The sequence below is a fragment of the Sporothrix schenckii genome (genome assembly GCF_000961545.1).
Source record: "Sporothrix schenckii 1099-18 chromosome Unknown Cont41, whole genome shotgun sequence".
Classification (NCBI taxonomy): Eukaryota; Fungi; Ascomycota; class Sordariomycetes; order Ophiostomatales; family Ophiostomataceae; genus Sporothrix; species Sporothrix schenckii.
This window is the reverse complement of record NW_015971142.1, coordinates 642,422-659,378: the sequence shown is the minus strand read 5'-3', so window position 1 is coordinate 659,378 and position 16,957 is coordinate 642,422. Positions and strand designations below refer to the sequence as shown.

Here is a 16,957-nt window from a genome sequence, read left to right as displayed (position 1 = left end):
ACGGACCGACCGCTTTACTGTCTGCTAGAGTTTTTTTTTTCGTGTTTTTTATCTGCATTATGCTCACTGATTTCTTTCTCTTTTTCTCCGTTTTTTTGAATCCTTGTTGTCTGAGTGTACGAAAGCGCAGCAGTGGGTCGGTCCGTGTGTGGGCTAGAAGTCTTAAGGGACGGGAGGTTGCTGCCGGTTTCTTGGCTCTGTTCTCGTTTTGCCTTACGTTGTTATTTTCTTCTCTCTTCCTCCTCTATTCTTGTTCACCTTCTTCTCTTGTGTCCTGTTATAAATTTTGGAGTGGCCATTCTCAGTCGGGCTGTTTGTTTGTCTCTCTCGTCCCATTCCTCAGATTTGCCGGCCCACCAAAGAACCCACCCAAATAATACAGACGGACACCCGTAAAACATACGAATTGCCATTGCAGCACATACAGAAGTCCACCCTTTTTATTTCCAACATGTGTACGATGTATGCTCCGCGTCAATAAGTCATGGTCGGCTAAGCCGTCTGTACACCGTGTAGTGACGCACTTGACGGCGCGCGACCGGTTCTTGGCGAATGGGCTCTTGATTCGATGCATGGCCAGTCATTTCTTATTGTAGCCCGCCATGACATCCGTATCCACTCATCACTGGAGTCCAGCTATCGTACACTCCTGTCATTCCTCTAGAAAAGCCCGTCTCTCTCACTGGCAATCTTCACAGAACGGTGCTGCATCAGCGTTGTCTTTGGTCTCAGCGTCACCAGCCACTGACGGTGGTACGCCCGTCGGTGTGGCTTCAGCCTTGGGGGCAGGGGCTGCCTCGGCAGCGGGCGCAGTAGCAGCCTTCCCGTAATTGCGGTCCACATGTCCGAGATCCCGGCCCGGCTCGATGACGTCTCGCACGCGCCGCTTCAGTTCCTTCGATTCGGGGAACCCGCCTTCCGTCTTACGGTCCCACAAGAGGCGCGGGGCAGCCGTCCCCGTGCTTGATGCCGCATCGGCCGTCTCAATGGTGACTGCAAAGACGCCACCGGTCGCCGGCTGCAAAGCGACTTCCCCCAGGGCCGGTCCAAAAGTGGACAGGAGTTCCTGGGCAAACTGTCCCAAGAGTCAGTAGTGAGCGTGTACTACAAGGAAGAGAAGGCAGGGGAGTACATACATATGCGGCCCGTAGCATCCACTTGCACTACGTTGCAGGTTACGGTGAGCTGCTGAATCTCTGCCATCTCCCACTATGGGGTAGGTAGTCTCAACCTCACCTGTGTGCAAAACTGAATCGCAACGCGGGGTAGCCGGACGGGGGCACTCGTCTGGATTGTCGACGGCGGTTGCTCAGGAGCGGAGCTGCTTGTGTTCAGTGTGGCCATCTTTTGTTTGTTTGATGATACCAATTTGTGTATTTTGCTCGTAAATGAGGTTACAAAGCACAGAATAGTGGAAGAACGATTTGTGCGTCAGCAGTGTCTCTGTGGGGTTGGCGCTTATCTTTCTGGCGAAGTTTTCTTTTCGCCTCCCATTGAAAATGCCACTACGTGAGTTTGATACCATAACAGATAGCTCATGTTGTTCTATATGTAGGTTGATTAAATTTTGATTTGTATTGCAATTTATTCACGATCCTCTTTCCTATTTTAATTTATTTATCATTTTTTACCATAAAACCCCAATAAAAATCACCAAAGTGTTTTTAAATGTGTAAGAACAAATCCAAAATATTCAAAATAATGAAATAAAAGACGATAATTTCTATATTTGTAAGGTGAACTGAAATATTTGTTACGACAGCCATAATCTCACACTATGTGTTAACTTATACGAGCAATATACCTGGTTGCAAAGTAAACATATTCTCACTCGTTCAAGGTTGACCTACGTACAAGCATACATGCAATCGACTGTAGTTTTAAAAAAGTGTTTTCTCCAGGTTTTTGGACTAAGTCGCGGAAGTAACTACTACATGACATCCCAGGGAGGTATATATGGCAGGCGTGGAAAACGCACAGGAAGATTCTTGGAAAACAAAACGAGAAAGAAAATAGAATGACAAGACGGCGTAAAACGACACAAGAGAAAGCAACAGACATAAGAGAGCCGTAGTAAGTGACAAACCCCGAAAAAAGAGATAGAGGAAAGAAATCGGTGAGCATGACAAGAGGCCGAGCGAATTAAGAGAGTAGTTGGGAGGGCGTGAGCGAGGATATGAGGCAGGCCAACCAGCGCGGCGCATGGAGTACATTTGTAACGAAAGGAGGGACAAGCAGACAAAGAGCTGACCGGCGAGAGGAAGACGGGGAAAGGGGTAAGAAATAAAACATAAGAAAAGCATCGGAACTAATAAAAACAGTTGAAAGAAGACGAAAAAGGTGGAATAGCCATTCGCCGGTAGCCGTTGATAACAGACTGTCGAAAATATTCGGCGCCTGTTTGCACGTTTCCTCCTGCCGACCTGACCTTGTGCCTCTTGTCAAAGCTCGCTAGTTGGTCGTAGATCGCCCACGTTTGTTGGGTGACGTGGAGGGTCGTGGGGTTGAGCTGTATTTTGAGGTTTTGCTGTATTTTTAGGTGGTTTTTGAGTCTGCATGATCTCCTTGTTGACCCATACCCGTCGTCTTCCGATTCTTCGATGTGGGCGGACAGACATGCATGTTTGCGTTCTTGTCCAGTGTTGCTTGCTGCGCAGCGGGCGGCGTCTAGGAAGCATCGCCCGTATGCTCGCATACGTATATCGTTCGCGAGATCGAATGGACGGAGTCACCTTACATGACAACACAGCACCCGCCGCTCTGCTGCGGCGCATACGGGTCTTCACTCTTGGGAACAACACCCCACACGGACGGCACCATGTAGTCGCGTGTGCTGTTGCAGTAGGCGATAATGCTGTGGTCGACCATGTTAGCATGAGGCCAGGAGAGGGGCGATCGATACGGTTGAGTATCGTGATGAGGTCAAAAGGCGCCAGCAATCGCTTGGTGGCAATGGTTGGAGCTGGAGGAGGGCATTGTACAAACCTCTTCGACGCCTGGCTGACGGGAATCCGCTCACGGTCCAGGTCTTCCCGCAGACGGCTATTGAGCTCTGTTAACCGCCGCAGCTTGAGGTCGGCCATGCTCTGCTTCGTCCTCCGCACCTGCGACGGATCGCCAACGTCCCGGGAAGTGTATTGAGGCATGGCTGAGGTGTGTGGTCGGTGAAATGGAGACAAGAATGAAAAGTCGTGACAGTCGTGAAAAAAACCCCACAAGACACGGGCAACTTGTGATACTCTCGCTTCTGTAAATGATGCAAAATAAAAAACAGTGTCAGTCGCGATTGGTCCAAGAAAATGGCTAGGTGGAGAAGGCTGCGAGTTTAAAAGGAATGTGATGCAGGTGCAGGTGTCTTTGCTGGAGCACGTCGCGTGTCGTTGGAGGCAGTCGATTGTGCTATATATGAAAAATATCGCAAGAACGCCGTTGATCTGGGTGAAAAAGCGTCGAGAATTGGAAGCTCAGATGGGACAACAGCTGCAGGCAGGTTTTGGCGTGCGCCTTGTCGTGCTGCGTCGAGTCAATTGTCCCTCCTCTGCTGTCGATGTGCGGGTTTTCTTTCGTTTTTGCAGATCCAAATTGTTTTGTCGAGCGATACCCCTAGCTGGCTCGTTGCGAACTTTGTTGAAAGGTGACCTATAGAGAATGACAATGGTCGTCGATGAAAGCTGAAGACGCGCAATGAGAGGTAGGACGAGTAGACGAGAGTCGAGAAGTTGTCGATTGATTTCGTGAACTGAATTTCGAGTTTTTCGCGTCGCTCGGTTTGCCCCCTTTTTGTCGCATATGCAGTTGAACGCGAGCAGATTACAGGAAGCCGAGTGAAGTGGCTGTGGAGGAAGAGGGGGTCCTTCGAAACTTACCGACCTGGCAAAAAAACAAAGATGTCAATGTCGTCGTGGGAAGGATGACGGCAGATGCACCCAGAATCGTGATCGCGACGAAGGTTCGATATTGAGCGGAGAGATGGCGAGAGAGAATGGGAAGACGAAGAAAAGAAAAGAATTGGCACCAGAAAGCCCCAAATTAGACAGGAAATAACGGCAGGAACGAACGGAAGCGTGGGACCAAAAGGGGAAGGCCTGAAATGCACCAGAGCAAAGAGTGTGAGCAGACGAAAATAGGGTGCCGTTCAAGCAGTAGCCTGTATTACTCCGTTTACCGTAGGGGAGGGGAAACTGGAGCCTGTAACAAGCTAAGGTAACCGTACTCAATAAGGAAGAGAGGGGCTGAAGGTGCGTTGAGCGTTGCGGCGGTGCGGGTCGCGCTTCCCTAAAGGACCGACCTCTGCAACAACAGCACTAAATGAAACTATTTAGCGGCAGAGCTGACCTATTGCTCCCCCGTCATGCCCTTATTGGCAAGCGCAGTACTTCTGTTGCCCATAGTGTACTTTGGTTGCACGAAGTATTCGCTGTTGACTAGCAGATGGACAATGCTTCCCCCTTGCAAAATAAGGAATAGGGAAGTGGAGGCTGTTCCGAGAAGTGCGCGAACACTATTGGTTAAATTGACTTTAGTGGAGTCCTTTCCAAATTGGCCTTGCCCCCTTTTCCACTCCTGACCGTTATTGCAGGTGAGAAATCCATAGAAACGGAGCTCCCTGCAGTTTGTTTCCGTTGCGACTTCGAGGACCTCTTTTTTATTATTATTATCATCTTACCTCTACCAACGCCTCCGGTGGTGCGCTCTCCGGGAGCTCGAGCCTGCCATTCCAAGGAAATTGCAACGGGCGAGCAAAAGCCAACAGAGGCCCGCACACAGTGCTGTCGTTCCTCAGGCCCTTTTGTCCTTTACGTCAGTGTTGTTTTGGTTTATTGTTTGTCTCTAATCTCGTCTTGCTGGTCCCTTGCCTGCTTCCTTTTATTCTCTTCTCTGTGTGCTTTCAGCATCTCAGTACTTTTCTTCTTTCGACTCTCTTTCTTTTCCTGGCTGGATGGTGCAATACACCCCTCTGTGCAACAGGACAGATAGGGAGGGCAAGACATGCAGGAGAACTCGAATAAAACGCTACCAGCCAAGCTAAATCAAGCCAAGCCCATCCTGCTCAGGTTCCCATCTGGTCTGTGTGCCTACAACGCCCCGGGAACCGTGGACAGGTGGCGTATCACAACGAAAATCCTCTGGGGAAGTACAGGCGGAGCGAACTGCGCGCGCACTGGACAGGCGGTGCTCACGACCTGCCAGGGTAAGAGGGCAGACGCGTTGCACAGGCTGGACGGGACAAACAGGGCACGCACCTCCCTCCTGACTTGATACCTTTTGCCAAGGTTGGCCTACACACTGTGGTAAACTTGCCGTCGGCTGTAAATATCCCCAGGGCTGTTCCGGACAGAATCTGCAATTCCATCTCAATATAGAGTAGTTGTTGCACGGCTGAATTGCCTTCTTGCCTTTGGTGACTTGTAGTCGATCGACCGGAATGCGTCTCAAGATTTGGAGGATCCTCCAAATCGTTTCTGAAGAGCAACCCGAGACAGGGAAGATCGCATTTGCTGGCTGATGCAACCGACGATGGACAGGAAATGGAAGGAAGAGACGACAGCAGGATCCGCGAGAAAACACTGGACCCAAGGCTCTGCTGACGTAGAATGACATATCGAACCACCCCGTGAGCTCACATCTCGAGATATGTGATGTTTGAAGCGAGGGCGCTCATCCCAAGTTCATGAATGCAACCGTCAACAGGAAGAAGCACAGAAAGGGGTTTGCATATCGTAGTCCTATCACGGTATCCATATCGCTGCCAAACGCCCAAGGGCTCTGAGGCTCCCTTGCAGCAAGTTGCACATCCGACCCGCTTTTTTGTCTCGCTTCCTTGCCCATCACATCGTAAGATGCTTCGGCAGTCGTTCAAGACATCGTTTTCAGGCCGTGGAAAGATCATTGACACATTGTTAGGCCACCGTTCGTGCTTTCTCTATTGTGTCGTTCTTTCTATTTGCTCGTTCCCGAACGCGCAGTCTTTGTGCACATACTGACGGCAGGCGCTGGCGGCTAGCATGCTTCGAGAACAATGCGAAAACAGAAGGAGCAATGTATTCGTCGCACCGAGACTCGCTATTGTCTCTGCCCAGACTTCGTCTGCGTCCTTGTCCGCCGTTTGCGCTTCTGTTTCTGTTCGCTCGACTTACCCAGCTGGTTCCAGGTGCACCCTGCTCAATCAACGACTTCGTATACCGCTTGTGCTCGCATTCGTAGTCTCAGGTTCATGAGAGCTTCACTGCAATACATGCGTATGGCCGGGGATGCGCCTGCCTGGTTCTTCTTATAGGGCACTTTTCTCTCGCTAGAACCCGCCGTCACGCCCTGTAATACACTGGAATCAAGGACGCCGTGGGTTGACCATAATGATGACTAAGCTCTCAATACAAGCGTCACGTGAAATGCACGAGCCCCGCCCTCCGCCCACAGACTTCGTTCAGCCAACAAAAAATCTTTTCGCGACACTCCACCCGTCCTCCGGCGAAAAATAACAAGATCACCACGTTAGCTGGCCGTCTTCAACTGTCTTTTCCCGCCCACCACACAAATCATCGGGAACTGGCACGAAGACCACTGCACCCTTCACACCGTCTGTACCGCAGAGAAGGTTGCCCATCATGGTATGTGTTTGCACACTTCAGAGCGTCCAGCACGCGAGACTTCATCCATCGAATCGGTTTCTTGTTTTAGCCCCCTTTCCCACACGTCCCCCTCCTCGTTGGCTGCACATCCCACCATCGCCCTCGTTTCGCGTCAGATGGACGTCGAATTGCTGCCCGGCCGCTCGCAGGCTTTCGTTGTTTGTTATTTGATCTGTCGCTAACTCTGTCGCCTTCTCTTCTCTTTGATGATCACAGCCTCCCCCGCCGCATCAAAAACCCGAAAATGTGCTGAAGCGGGCCAACGAGCTCATCGGCGTCAACCAGGCGCCGGCGGCTCTGACCCTGCTGCACGAGCACATCACGTCGAAACGCTCTCGCAATGTCCCCATCGCCTCGCTGGAGCCCGTGATGCTCCTCCTCGTCAACCTCTCCGTCGAACAGAAGAAGGGAAAGCTGGCCAAGGACGCCCTCTACCAGTACAAGAACATCGCCCAGAACACCAATGTCGCCACCATCGAGCTGGTCCTCAAAGACTTTATCGAGCAGGCCGCTGAGAAGGTCAATGCGGCCCAGAAGAAGGCCGACGAGGTCCAGACCAGCCTCGAGGCCTCCGCCCAGATCGACGGCACCACGAACATCGACGACCTGGAGGCGTCCGAGACCCCCGAGTCGATCCTGCTGGCCACCGTCTCCGGCGAGCAATCCCGCGACCGTACTGACCGTGCTATCGTCACCCCTTGGCTCAAGTTCCTCTGGGAGGCATACCGCACCGTTCTTGACATCCTCCGGAACAACGCCCGTCTCGAGCTCATGTACCAGAGCACCGCCATGCAGGCCTTTGATTTCTGCCTCAAGTACGCTCGCAAGACCGAGTTCCGCCGTCTCTGCGAGCTGCTCCGCAACCACGTCCAGACCGCCGCCAAGTACTCCACCCAGATGCACGCTATCAACCTCAGCGACCCCGACACTCTGCAGCGCCACCTAGAGACCCGCTTCCAGCAACTCAACGTCGCCGTCGAGCTTGAGCTGTGGCAGGAGGCCTTCCGCAGTGTCGAGGACATCCACACCCTGCTGAGCCTCAGCAAACGCCCGCCCAAGAACATTATGATGGCCAACTACTACGAGAAGCTCACGCGTATCTTCCTCGTTGGCGAGAACTACCTCTTCCACGCCGCCGCCTGGTCGCGGTACTACCACCTGCTACGCCAGTCCTCCATCCTTGTTGCCAACGGCCAGGGCAAGAAGTCGGACAACCCGCCTGCCTCGGATGCCGACCTCGAGCGCGCTGCGTCGTTTGTCCTGTTGTCCGCCCTGTCGATCCCCGTCATCAGCACCACGCGCTCGCGTGGCGCTATGGTCGACTTTGACGAGGCCCGCAAGAACAAGAACTCGCGCCTCACGCACCTCCTGAGCATGAACTCGGCACCCACCCGTGCCGGCCTGTTCCGCGACGCCCTTTCCAAATCCCTGCTGCGTCGCGCCCGCCCGGAGATCCGTGACCTGTACAACATTCTCGAGGTTGACTTCCACCCGCTGTCCATCTGCAAGAAGATCTCGCCCATCCTGACCCAGATTGGCGAGGATGCGGAGATGCAAAAGTACATTCTGCCTCTGCAGCAGGTCATCTTGACGCGCCTGTTCCAACAGCTGTCGCAGGTGTACGAGACGGTCGATCTCGAGTTCGTCGAGAGCCTGGCCCAGTTCCCCGAGGCGTACCAGGTCACCCGTGCTACCGTCGAGAAGTTCATCATGAACGGCAACAAGAAGGGTGACCTCGCCATCCGCATGAACCACGCCACCGGCGTCCTGAGCTTCGACTCCGACATCTTCTCGTCGGCCAAGGCGACCCACGCTGGCTCCGCCGCCGGGTCTGCCGAGACGGAGGCGAAGTCGGTCCAGCGCCTGCAGAGCACGCCGTCTGAGATTGTGCGCTCGCAGCTGAGCCGCCTGGCAAAGACCCTGTACACCACCTGCTACTACATTGACTCGTCCTTCAACCAGACACGCATCGATGCGCGCGCTGAGGCTCTGGCGCGTGCCAAGGCTGGCGCCGAGCAGGAGCACCTCGACACCCTGGGCCGCAAGGACATTATCCAGAAGCGCAAGGAGGAGGCTTCGGAGCTGCAGGCCAAGCGCGAGAAGGAGAACGCCAAGATCAAGAAGATGCGCGAGCTGGCGATCCTTGAGGCTGAGCAGCAGCGCCAGCAGCAGGAGCAGAAGGAGCGTGAGCTGAAGCGTATGGAACGCGAGCGCGAGCAGATCCGGCAGACCGAGGTCGAGAACATGATCAAGGAGCTCAGGATCGGGCCGAAGGCTCTCGACATCAACGGCGAGGACCTGGCCACCCTGGACCCTCAGAGACTGCGTGCCATTAAGCTGCAGCAGCTCGAGCGCGAGAAGAACGACGTCAACGAGCGTCTGCGCGTGACGGGCAAGCGCATTGACCACCTTGAGCGCGCCTACCGCAAGGAGGAGGTCAAGAAGCTGGCCGACGACTACGCTGAGCAGCAGAAGCGTGACCTGGCCAACTACGAGGCCGCTAAGGCCGAGACCCTCAAGGAGTCGAAGCGGAAGCACGAGGCCAATGTCGAGCTCAAGAACCGCCTCAGCCGTCTGGTGTCCAACTTTGAGCAGTTCCGCGACGAGATCATTGACCGTCGCCGGGACGAGTTTGACCGCCGCCGCCGCGAGGCAGAGCGCGAGCTGGAGAAGCAGATCACCCAGCGCAAGAAGGAGTACCGCGAGCGGAAGCTGCGCGAGAAGCGCGAGCGCGAGGAGGAGGAGCGCCAGCTGCGCGAGGCCGAGGAGAAGGCCGCCCAGGAGAAGGAGGAACAGAAGAAGCGCGACGAGGCCCGGAGAGAGGAGATGGCCCGCCTCAAGGCCCAGCGCGAGAAGGAGCACCAGGAGGCTCTGGAGAAGGCCGCCCTCCAGGCGCGCCGCGAAGAGGAGGCCCTGGCAAGACGCAAGGCAGAGAAGCTTAACGCCGGTGCCGGCATATCACGGCGCGACGCCGCCGCCGACGCGCCTGCTACCGAGCGCCGGCCAGTTCTTAACCTGCCCGGTGCCCGCAGCTGGCGCGAGCGGGAAGCGTCTAAGAACGCTGGTGCTGGTGCTGAGGGCGCTGGTGCCGCGGCACCACCCGCCGCCTCGGGCCGCCCTGAGCGGACCAGCACCCCAATGGAGCGTACTGACTCCAACGACCGTCCGTCGGGCCCGCCGCGCTTGAACCTGGCCGGAGGTGGCAAGCCCTCGTGGCGTGACCGTGAGGCCGCCAAAGCTGCCTCGGACGCCCCGAGCGCCGCCGGACCTAGCTCTAGAGACAGCCCGGCACCGCGGACATTCTCTGGCCGCGGTCCGCCGCCTGCCCGGACAGGGACCCCCCGTGGTGACGGACCGAGCCGTGACGTCAGCCGCGACATTGGCCGCGAGAATGGCCGTGGCGACAAGGCCACCCGCGAGGAGTCGCCCGCTGCTCCCAAAGAGTCGTTGACCGCGTCAGGCGCCCCCGGTAAGTACGTGCCCAAATTCCGGCGCGATGCTTAATTTTGGGAACGCAGACGGGGTGGTATGGGGCAAGCGTCATTGTTGTTCCAGTTAGGCAAATGAAAGAGAAATAAAAATCCATGCTCGGGTAGCGCGGGAACGAGAGGAGCAAAGCGCCGTTTTGTGTCATTTATAAACGGCAGGGCGAAGAGAAAAACCACAAAAGTATCTGCGCCGTCATCATGTCAGTGCGTCTCTTTGATGTTTTTGTCTTTGTGTTTGTGCATGTTTTTTTTACTTTTTTAAAAGGGAGTTTGGCTTTCTTCCTGTTTATTGCCTTGTTACCGATCAGTACCATTGAATTATTATGTTCTCATTGCATCGTTCCGTCTTTCCTATTGTGTCTTTCCGTGTCGTGTACGTTTTCCGTTCTCCTTCTGTCTGCGCATTTGTTCTTTATGAGGCCATGCAATGAACGAACACTGGAAAAGCGTAGCACTGCACAAGTAAATAAATTCAAATTGGAATATAATCACTCTATGCGGACATGGAGGGAGGAAGCAAGAAAGCTCTACCCCTCGTAAACAGAGGTTGTCATATATTTATGCAAATAATTTTAGATATCGCGGGCTTAAAGCAACAAACAGCAACGCGGGTATAAAGACGGATCATGCACTTGGCTCGTCCCTGGAAGACGACTCTGAATTCAGTGCCAGGCCTTCCACTTTGTGTAGGGGCGACTCCACAGCCACGGTCGCGGCCTTTTGGTTTGGCGAGACCCGTTGGTGATGGTTTTGGTGATGGTGCGCAACGTCTCTCTCCTTGTCCCGCAGACTTGGCGACGCCGGGCGGCTGTCCTTGCGCCGGAACAGACTTATGTACTCGCGCTGGGCGACGTATTCGCTCGTCACATAGCCCAAGATGCCCTGAATGTCGCGACTGCGATGGCCCATGATACGGGCAATCTCCGTCGACGAGTACTTGACGAGAGCACGGCCGACTTCGGTGCCGGATGCGACCACGCTGGGAGTCGTAATGGCAGGGGTTGTTCCGTCAGCAGAAGCTGCCGGTTTGCGGTCGACGACCACAATGCGAACGGCGTCGTTCTCGGAAAAGGGGCCTTCGACATCAACGACGCCGACTGGTAGCAGGCCTGCACGCTCGACGAGGGCCTGGTATGCGCCCTGATCGACAAAGACTGTACCGTGAGGCGCGAGGCCGTGCAGAATCCAGAACGAGCGGTCTCGGACGGGCTCGGGCCAGGGGAGGAAGCGTGTGTGGAGAGGAGGTTTGGTGAGGGTGGTGCTTCCAGAGAGTGACGGAGCCATAGAAGACGCCGAAGGGACGGCTGCGGCTGGTATTGACGCAAAGGACGACGACTTTTGCAGCAGGGAGTTGCCCTGCGTGGCCTGGATGTGTGCGAGAATCTGGACGAGGTTGTCCGGGGTGGATGACCGTGTGATGACGGTCGTGACGCCGGCGGATGTAGCCAAGCGAGCAGCCACGATCTTTGTGGACATACCGCCCGTTCCCAAGGCAGAACCAGGAGTAGAAACTACGCGTGTTAGCACAGGGTATTGCTATGGCCAGAAATGAGAACAATCCTTGGGAGAACGAGGTGAGCAACAAAACATACTGTCTGCCTCCAAAGCATTAATGTCATCGACGACCTCGATGGGTTCGGCGTCTGGGTGTTGGCGCGGATTCTTGGTGTACAAGCAGTCGACGTCGGTCATGAGGAACAGGAGATCGGCGTGTATCATGGCAGCCGTGATGGCGGACAGCGTATCGTTGTCGCCGAAGCGGATTTCCTCGACGGCCAACGTGTCGTTCTCGTTGACAATTGGGATGACGCCCATATCAAACAGCTCCGCAAATGTGTTTTGGGCCCGGAGATATTGGGTACGCTGGGGACGGTTAGCAAGGGTTCACAGCTGAGCCAGCCGGCCACGACAGTACGGTGTCTTACATCTGCTATATCGTTCCGTGTCAAGAGGATCTGGGCAATGGGCTGCCGCAGATGGCTGAACAGCGAGTCCCAGAGGCCGATGAGACGGCACTGGCCAATAGCGGCAAGGGCCTGCAGCTGGGCCAGGTGCTTTGGGCGGTTCTCGACGTCCATTCGCCGCAGTCCGACGCCAATGGCACCGGACGAGACAATGACGACGCGGTGGCCATCCTTGCGAAGACGCACGGCAGTCTCGACAATCAACGAGAGCGTTGCAATGAGCGGCTCATGGCTTGTTGCGTCGATAATGGAGCTTGTTCCTGAGAAAGGTATTAGTGCAAAAAAGCAAAGCAGACGGGCCTGATACATTTAACGTACCGAGCTTGATGACGATGCCCAACGGCCGTGGACCCTTCATGGCTGGAGGTTGCAATGTTAGACCGATGATTTGGACGAAGTGTAAGACAGATGTTTGGCGTGAGGCGCATAGTAAGAGGCATGAGAGAAAAGGCGAGGAGAACTTGTGATCGGAGAAGAGCTACAATGTATATATCACTCCATACGCTCGATGTGTGTATATATACAGTGCTGATGCCCCTTCTCCAACGACATAGGGCGTAAGGCCACAGGTAAGATCGGGGAGACCAAGCGATCGAGACACGTGAAAGCAACCGGCCAGAAGCAGAGGGAAACAGGGAAGAGGACAGAGAGTACAGAAGCGGCTCGACGCAGTAAAAAAGAATAAGAAAATAGCTCGGGCGGTTTCTTACACGAGTGATGGACGCTCTGCTGCAAAAGACTGTTGGGTGGATCCATTGTCGGGATGCCCAGCCGGGGGTGGTCAAGGACAGGGGAATGATTGGCGATGGCAAGAAAAGTCTGAACAGTGGTTCGGTCCTGCAACGCAGCAATGGCAGGGCAGCCACCGACGAGACTGTAGATTTGGAGACTGAAGATGGAAAACTGGAGAAGTTTCAACGCTCCAGGCAGATGTGTACATTCAGGGCCGCAGTGCACTAGCAAGGGCAGTTGCGAACGACATGCGCATGCCAAGATTGGAAAAGGAAAAATTGTACTCTAGTTTCTGGGAAAGGGCGTCGCACTCGGCTGGTTGGTCAATTGGAGTCATCGGGGAAGGGACGACCGGTCGTCGACTGACTGTCCTTGCCGTCTTTTTTCTTTCCCGTCCCACCACTAGCCCCGATGTCGGGTAGGCGCATTATGGGAAAGGCAGAGTAAGATTGTCAGTGCACTGAAAGCACTGAATTGGGCGTGCTAAGAGCGCTAGAGCACAGCGGATGAGCTTCCTCAGAGCCTTTGCTGTAGCTGGTCGTTCTGGCGGGGTGTCACGGGACGAGCACCGTTCACCGCCTAAACCACGAATTTTCGCTCTATCGATAGTTGGCAGAATCGGCCGCAGGAAGGACGTGAGGAAAACATCGCGATGATCATTTTTCGGCGCTTCCACGACCTCCCATACAATCATCCACAGAACACAAAATGTCGACGTTACCACCACCACAAACAGCAGACATTGCTGCGTCACCCGTAGCCGCTCAATCCACGTCCTCAATATCGAGCCCACTGCCGTCGTCTTCCTCTTCGTCCTCTTCCCCCTCCGCATCCTCCGCAGCGCCTCCGTCGTCGAGCAATGACCGCCTCCAAAAGTTCCTCGAGAACGACCCTGCCCGCACGGGCTTCGACCCCAAGACCAGCTGGTGGATGACCTACTTCCGCATCCTCAGCGGCCAGGTCACGCCCGAGGGCGTCCACCACTACCGCGAATGGCGCTACCGGCAGAACGAGGCGCGCGACTGCAAGCGCTGCGAAGACGCCCGCGACTACATGCTCAAGTACTCGCCGATTGTGCGCTTCATGGCCGAGAAGACGACACAGCTGGGTGGGCACAAGCTCGACAGCAGCAACATTGTGTGCGCGCGGTGCCCGGCGCGCGTCACCGAAACGCCCGAGGGCGAACTGCGCATCGTGCGGCAGGGCGGCGGTTTCCACCCGGACTATGGCATTCTGCTGTGTGCCAACGAGATGCGCGACCGCAAGCATTTGGAGGACAACCTGGCGCACGAATTGGTGCACGCGTACGACCACCTGCGGTGGAAGGTGGACTGGGACGATCTGCGGCACGCGGCGTGCTCGGAGATCCGGGCGTCGATGCTGAGCGGCGAGTGCCGGTGGACGCGCGAGTCGATTACGCGCGGCAACTGGACGCTGACACAGCAGTTCCAGCGGTGCGTGCGGATGCGGGCCATCCAGTCGCTGACGGCGCGGCCGCGGTGCAAGGACGACGTGCACGCGACCAAGGTGGTCAACGAGGTCTGGGACTCGTGCTTTAGTGACACGCGGCCCTTTGATGACATCTACAAGTAGAGTCGGTGGGAGGCGGAAGGCGCAGGAGGCGGAAGGCGCAGGAGGCGGAAGGCGCAGGAGGCGAAAGATGGAGTGGAGGACGAGAACCGAGGGCGGAAGGGTTGCATACTTGCATTCTTGCACATGCATAAACACGATGAACATGAATTTCAAATGTCAATATCCCCATTCCCTGTATTCAGCCTTGTACCAACAAAACGAAACCATACCAATATGTAAAAGGAATGCATTATAAGAAGCCAACGGATTCACGAAACAAAAAACGCCAAAGTATCAGATCCCGCATATGCATGGTTCCAGCGCAGTGCACTCCTGCCATTTCGCCAGAGTAAATCATATCTCCTTCTCGTCTCCCCTCTCGACTCCCCTCTCATCGTCCCGACAGCGTCGGCTACTCGCCGCCCTTTGTCTTTTCCCGGTTGGTCGCCCGCTCGCCCTTGACGCAATGCTTGATGATCCAAGGGTGTTGCTGGACGGCGTCGAGCGGCAGACGCTTTGCCGGGTCCAGCACAAGAAGCTGAATTTCGTTAGTGTGGATTCCTATAGAGAGCGGAGAGATTTCAACGCAACGGGGGGTCACGACAAACCTTCTTGATGAGATCTCGTGCTTCGGGGCTCACAAACGAGGGAATCGTCATGTCGGCCCGGGCAATGCGGCGGTGCGTCATGACCATCGTGTCCTCAAAGGGCGCCTCGCCGACAAGGAACTCGTACGTCAACACACCCAGACTCCAGAGGTCCACCTTTTCGTCGTACGAGTTGTCGTTGCCGCTACCGTGTGGGCGCACCATCTCCGGCGGCAGGTAGTCGAGGGTGCCGCACAGCGTCGTGCGGCGGTGGTTCGGTGCGTGCACACTCCAGCCGAAATCCGAGATCTTGAGTTCGCCGTGGATGCCGACCAGAATGTTCTCGGGCTTGATGTCGCGGTGGATGACGTGCTTGCGGTGCAGGTAGCGCAGCGCCGACGCCATCTGCGCCACGTACTGCGCGGCCTTCCACTCGGGGAAGCGGTTCTCCTTGCGCAGGTGCTTGTACAGCTCGCCGCGGCCCGCAAACTCCAGGATCAGGAAGATGCGCTTGCTGTCGTGGAAATGGCCGTACATCTTGAGGATGTTGGGGTGGCGCAGGTTGCTCTGGATCTCGACCTCGCGGCGGACCTGCTTCTCGACGCCCGAACCATGCTGCAGCTCCGCCTTGTAGAGCACCTTGAGCGCACAGATGAAACCGCTGCTGCGCTCGCGGGCCAGGTAGACGCGGCCGAACTTGCCCTTGCCGAGGGGCCGGCCAATCTCGAACATGCCGAGGTGGAACTGCCGCGGCTGATTGTAGAGTGGTGATGACAGCTCCGACAATGCTGCGTCGCTGCTTGCCGTCTTCTTGTCATGCTCGGGCGTTTCTGTGGTTGATCCTGTAGTCTCGTCTGATGCCACGGCCACTGTTGTTGTGACAACGCCGCGGCTCTTCCCTGTTGGCGAGGCCGGGTGGTGATGGCTGCTGCCGCTGCTACCAGTTGTCGTGGCCGTCACTGCTGTTGTGGATGCGACCGCGCCCTTCCAGTGTGATGTAGATTGTGCTGAGGAGGATGTTGTGTTTGCGCTCTGAGCTTGCAGGGCGACCTTGAAGAGGTTTCGGTTTGTACTTTGGCCAGAAGGCGCCGTCATGCCCTGTGATGTGATATTAGTATCGGAGTAAATAGAAACTCGTATCGATCACACCCGCACGGCTCCCTCGTCAAGACTCACCTTGGCTTTGGGATACATGCGATTGCCTTCGCCGTTCTCGTCGTTGACCGACATCCGCTCGAAGCGAGATTCCAGGACGCGGGTGGCTGCCATTGTGTTGATGGTAGAGGACAGCCGGGGAGAAGAGATCGAGAGAGGAGAAGAGGAGGGTGGAGAGAGGAAGGGAGAAAGCAGAAAACAGGGAAAGGAAAAAGCGAAAGTTATCTTCTATGAGCTGGGCGGAGGAGAAGAAAGGCTCTCGTACAAACAGCTGTCCGGGCCTTGTTGTGCTTGGGAGGTTCGTCTGGCTCGATGACAAAAGACGGCTGCACACAATTGCACAGAAAACACAGCAATTCGTCTGGTCGCCACAGCGGCAGCGGACGGATGGTCTCGATGATGCGGCGTCTCCACTTTGTGTATTGGCGGTCGCTGACCGGTGTTGCCCCAGCGACGGTCGCACCTGCCGTTTGGCGGACTTAACAGTGTTCGGTGCGCATTCCCCGCACAATCTGTTAGTGCACATAAAATGCGACTCCTTGTATCACAGGCAATTTCCTAAAAGGGTATCAACTAAATATTACTCAACTATTTTCTTACTTTGTAAATGCATCTCTGGCCGCATCTGCGCTTCAACGTCGACAACTCAATAATCCGACGATGAAAACACAGACGCGTGCCAGTTGATGGCACTGCAGACAAGTTTTACCGACTATCGTCTTGACCATTACATAGTACACGATGGTATGAAAGCACAAGACGCAAAGACCTTTCCGAAAGACAACTCCAAAACAAAAACCTCAAACTCCCATTTCCAAAAACCAAGGGAT

The 16,957-nt window shown here is 55.3% G+C and overlaps 7 protein-coding genes across 7 annotated transcripts; 3 read left to right on the top strand and 4 right to left on the bottom strand.

Moving 5' to 3' along the window:
- Positions 1 to 679: 679 nt before the first annotated feature.
- On the bottom strand, positions 680 to 1,344 carry SPSK_07976 (selenoprotein W family protein; the record flags this gene model as incomplete). Its single annotated transcript, XM_016734628.1, has 3 exons — positions 680 to 1,075; positions 1,137 to 1,163; positions 1,237 to 1,344. 3 exons carry the CDS (start codon positions 1,342 to 1,344, stop codon positions 680 to 682), a joined length of 531 nt encoding a protein of 176 aa, XP_016590516.1.
- Positions 1,345 to 2,733: 1,389 nt separating this feature from the next.
- Positions 2,734 to 3,146, bottom strand: SPSK_08104 (guanine nucleotide binding protein (G protein), gamma, other; the record flags this gene model as incomplete). Its single annotated transcript, XM_016734748.1, has 2 exons — positions 2,734 to 2,854; positions 2,986 to 3,146. The coding sequence occupies 2 exons, from the start codon at positions 3,144 to 3,146 to the stop codon at positions 2,734 to 2,736; spliced, it is 282 nt and encodes a 93-aa protein (XP_016590515.1).
- Positions 3,147 to 6,745: 3,599 nt separating this feature from the next.
- On the top strand, positions 6,746 to 10,133 carry SPSK_06932 (translation initiation factor 3 subunit A; the record flags this gene model as incomplete). The annotated part of the gene is made up of 2 exons (XM_016733602.1): positions 6,746 to 6,787; positions 6,846 to 10,133. 2 exons carry the CDS (start codon positions 6,746 to 6,748, stop codon positions 10,131 to 10,133), a joined length of 3,330 nt encoding a protein of 1,109 aa, XP_016590514.1.
- Positions 10,134 to 10,741: 608 nt separating this feature from the next.
- Positions 10,742 to 12,439, bottom strand: SPSK_07372 (glutamate 5-kinase; the record flags this gene model as incomplete). The annotated part of the gene is made up of 4 exons (XM_016734036.1): positions 10,742 to 11,628; positions 11,710 to 11,980; positions 12,043 to 12,341; positions 12,400 to 12,439. 4 exons carry the CDS (start codon positions 12,437 to 12,439, stop codon positions 10,742 to 10,744), a joined length of 1,497 nt encoding a protein of 498 aa, XP_016590513.1.
- A 359-nt stretch (positions 12,440 to 12,798) lies between these two features.
- SPSK_08205 (uncharacterized protein) lies at positions 12,799 to 13,041 on the top strand (the record flags this gene model as incomplete). The annotated part of the gene is made up of 1 exon (XM_016734843.1): positions 12,799 to 13,041. The coding sequence occupies one exon, from the start codon at positions 12,799 to 12,801 to the stop codon at positions 13,039 to 13,041; it is 243 nt and encodes an 80-aa protein (XP_016590512.1).
- Positions 13,042 to 13,521: 480 nt separating this feature from the next.
- SPSK_07840 (uncharacterized protein) lies at positions 13,522 to 14,406 on the top strand (the record flags this gene model as incomplete). Its single annotated transcript, XM_016734495.1, has 1 exon — positions 13,522 to 14,406. The coding sequence occupies one exon, from the start codon at positions 13,522 to 13,524 to the stop codon at positions 14,404 to 14,406; it is 885 nt and encodes a 294-aa protein (XP_016590511.1).
- A 391-nt stretch (positions 14,407 to 14,797) lies between these two features.
- Positions 14,798 to 16,241, bottom strand: SPSK_07497 (aurora kinase, other; the record flags this gene model as incomplete). The annotated part of the gene is made up of 3 exons (XM_016734159.1): positions 14,798 to 14,923; positions 14,994 to 16,070; positions 16,122 to 16,241. 3 exons carry the CDS (start codon positions 16,239 to 16,241, stop codon positions 14,798 to 14,800), a joined length of 1,323 nt encoding a protein of 440 aa, XP_016590510.1.
- Positions 16,242 to 16,957: the final 716 nt, after the last annotated feature.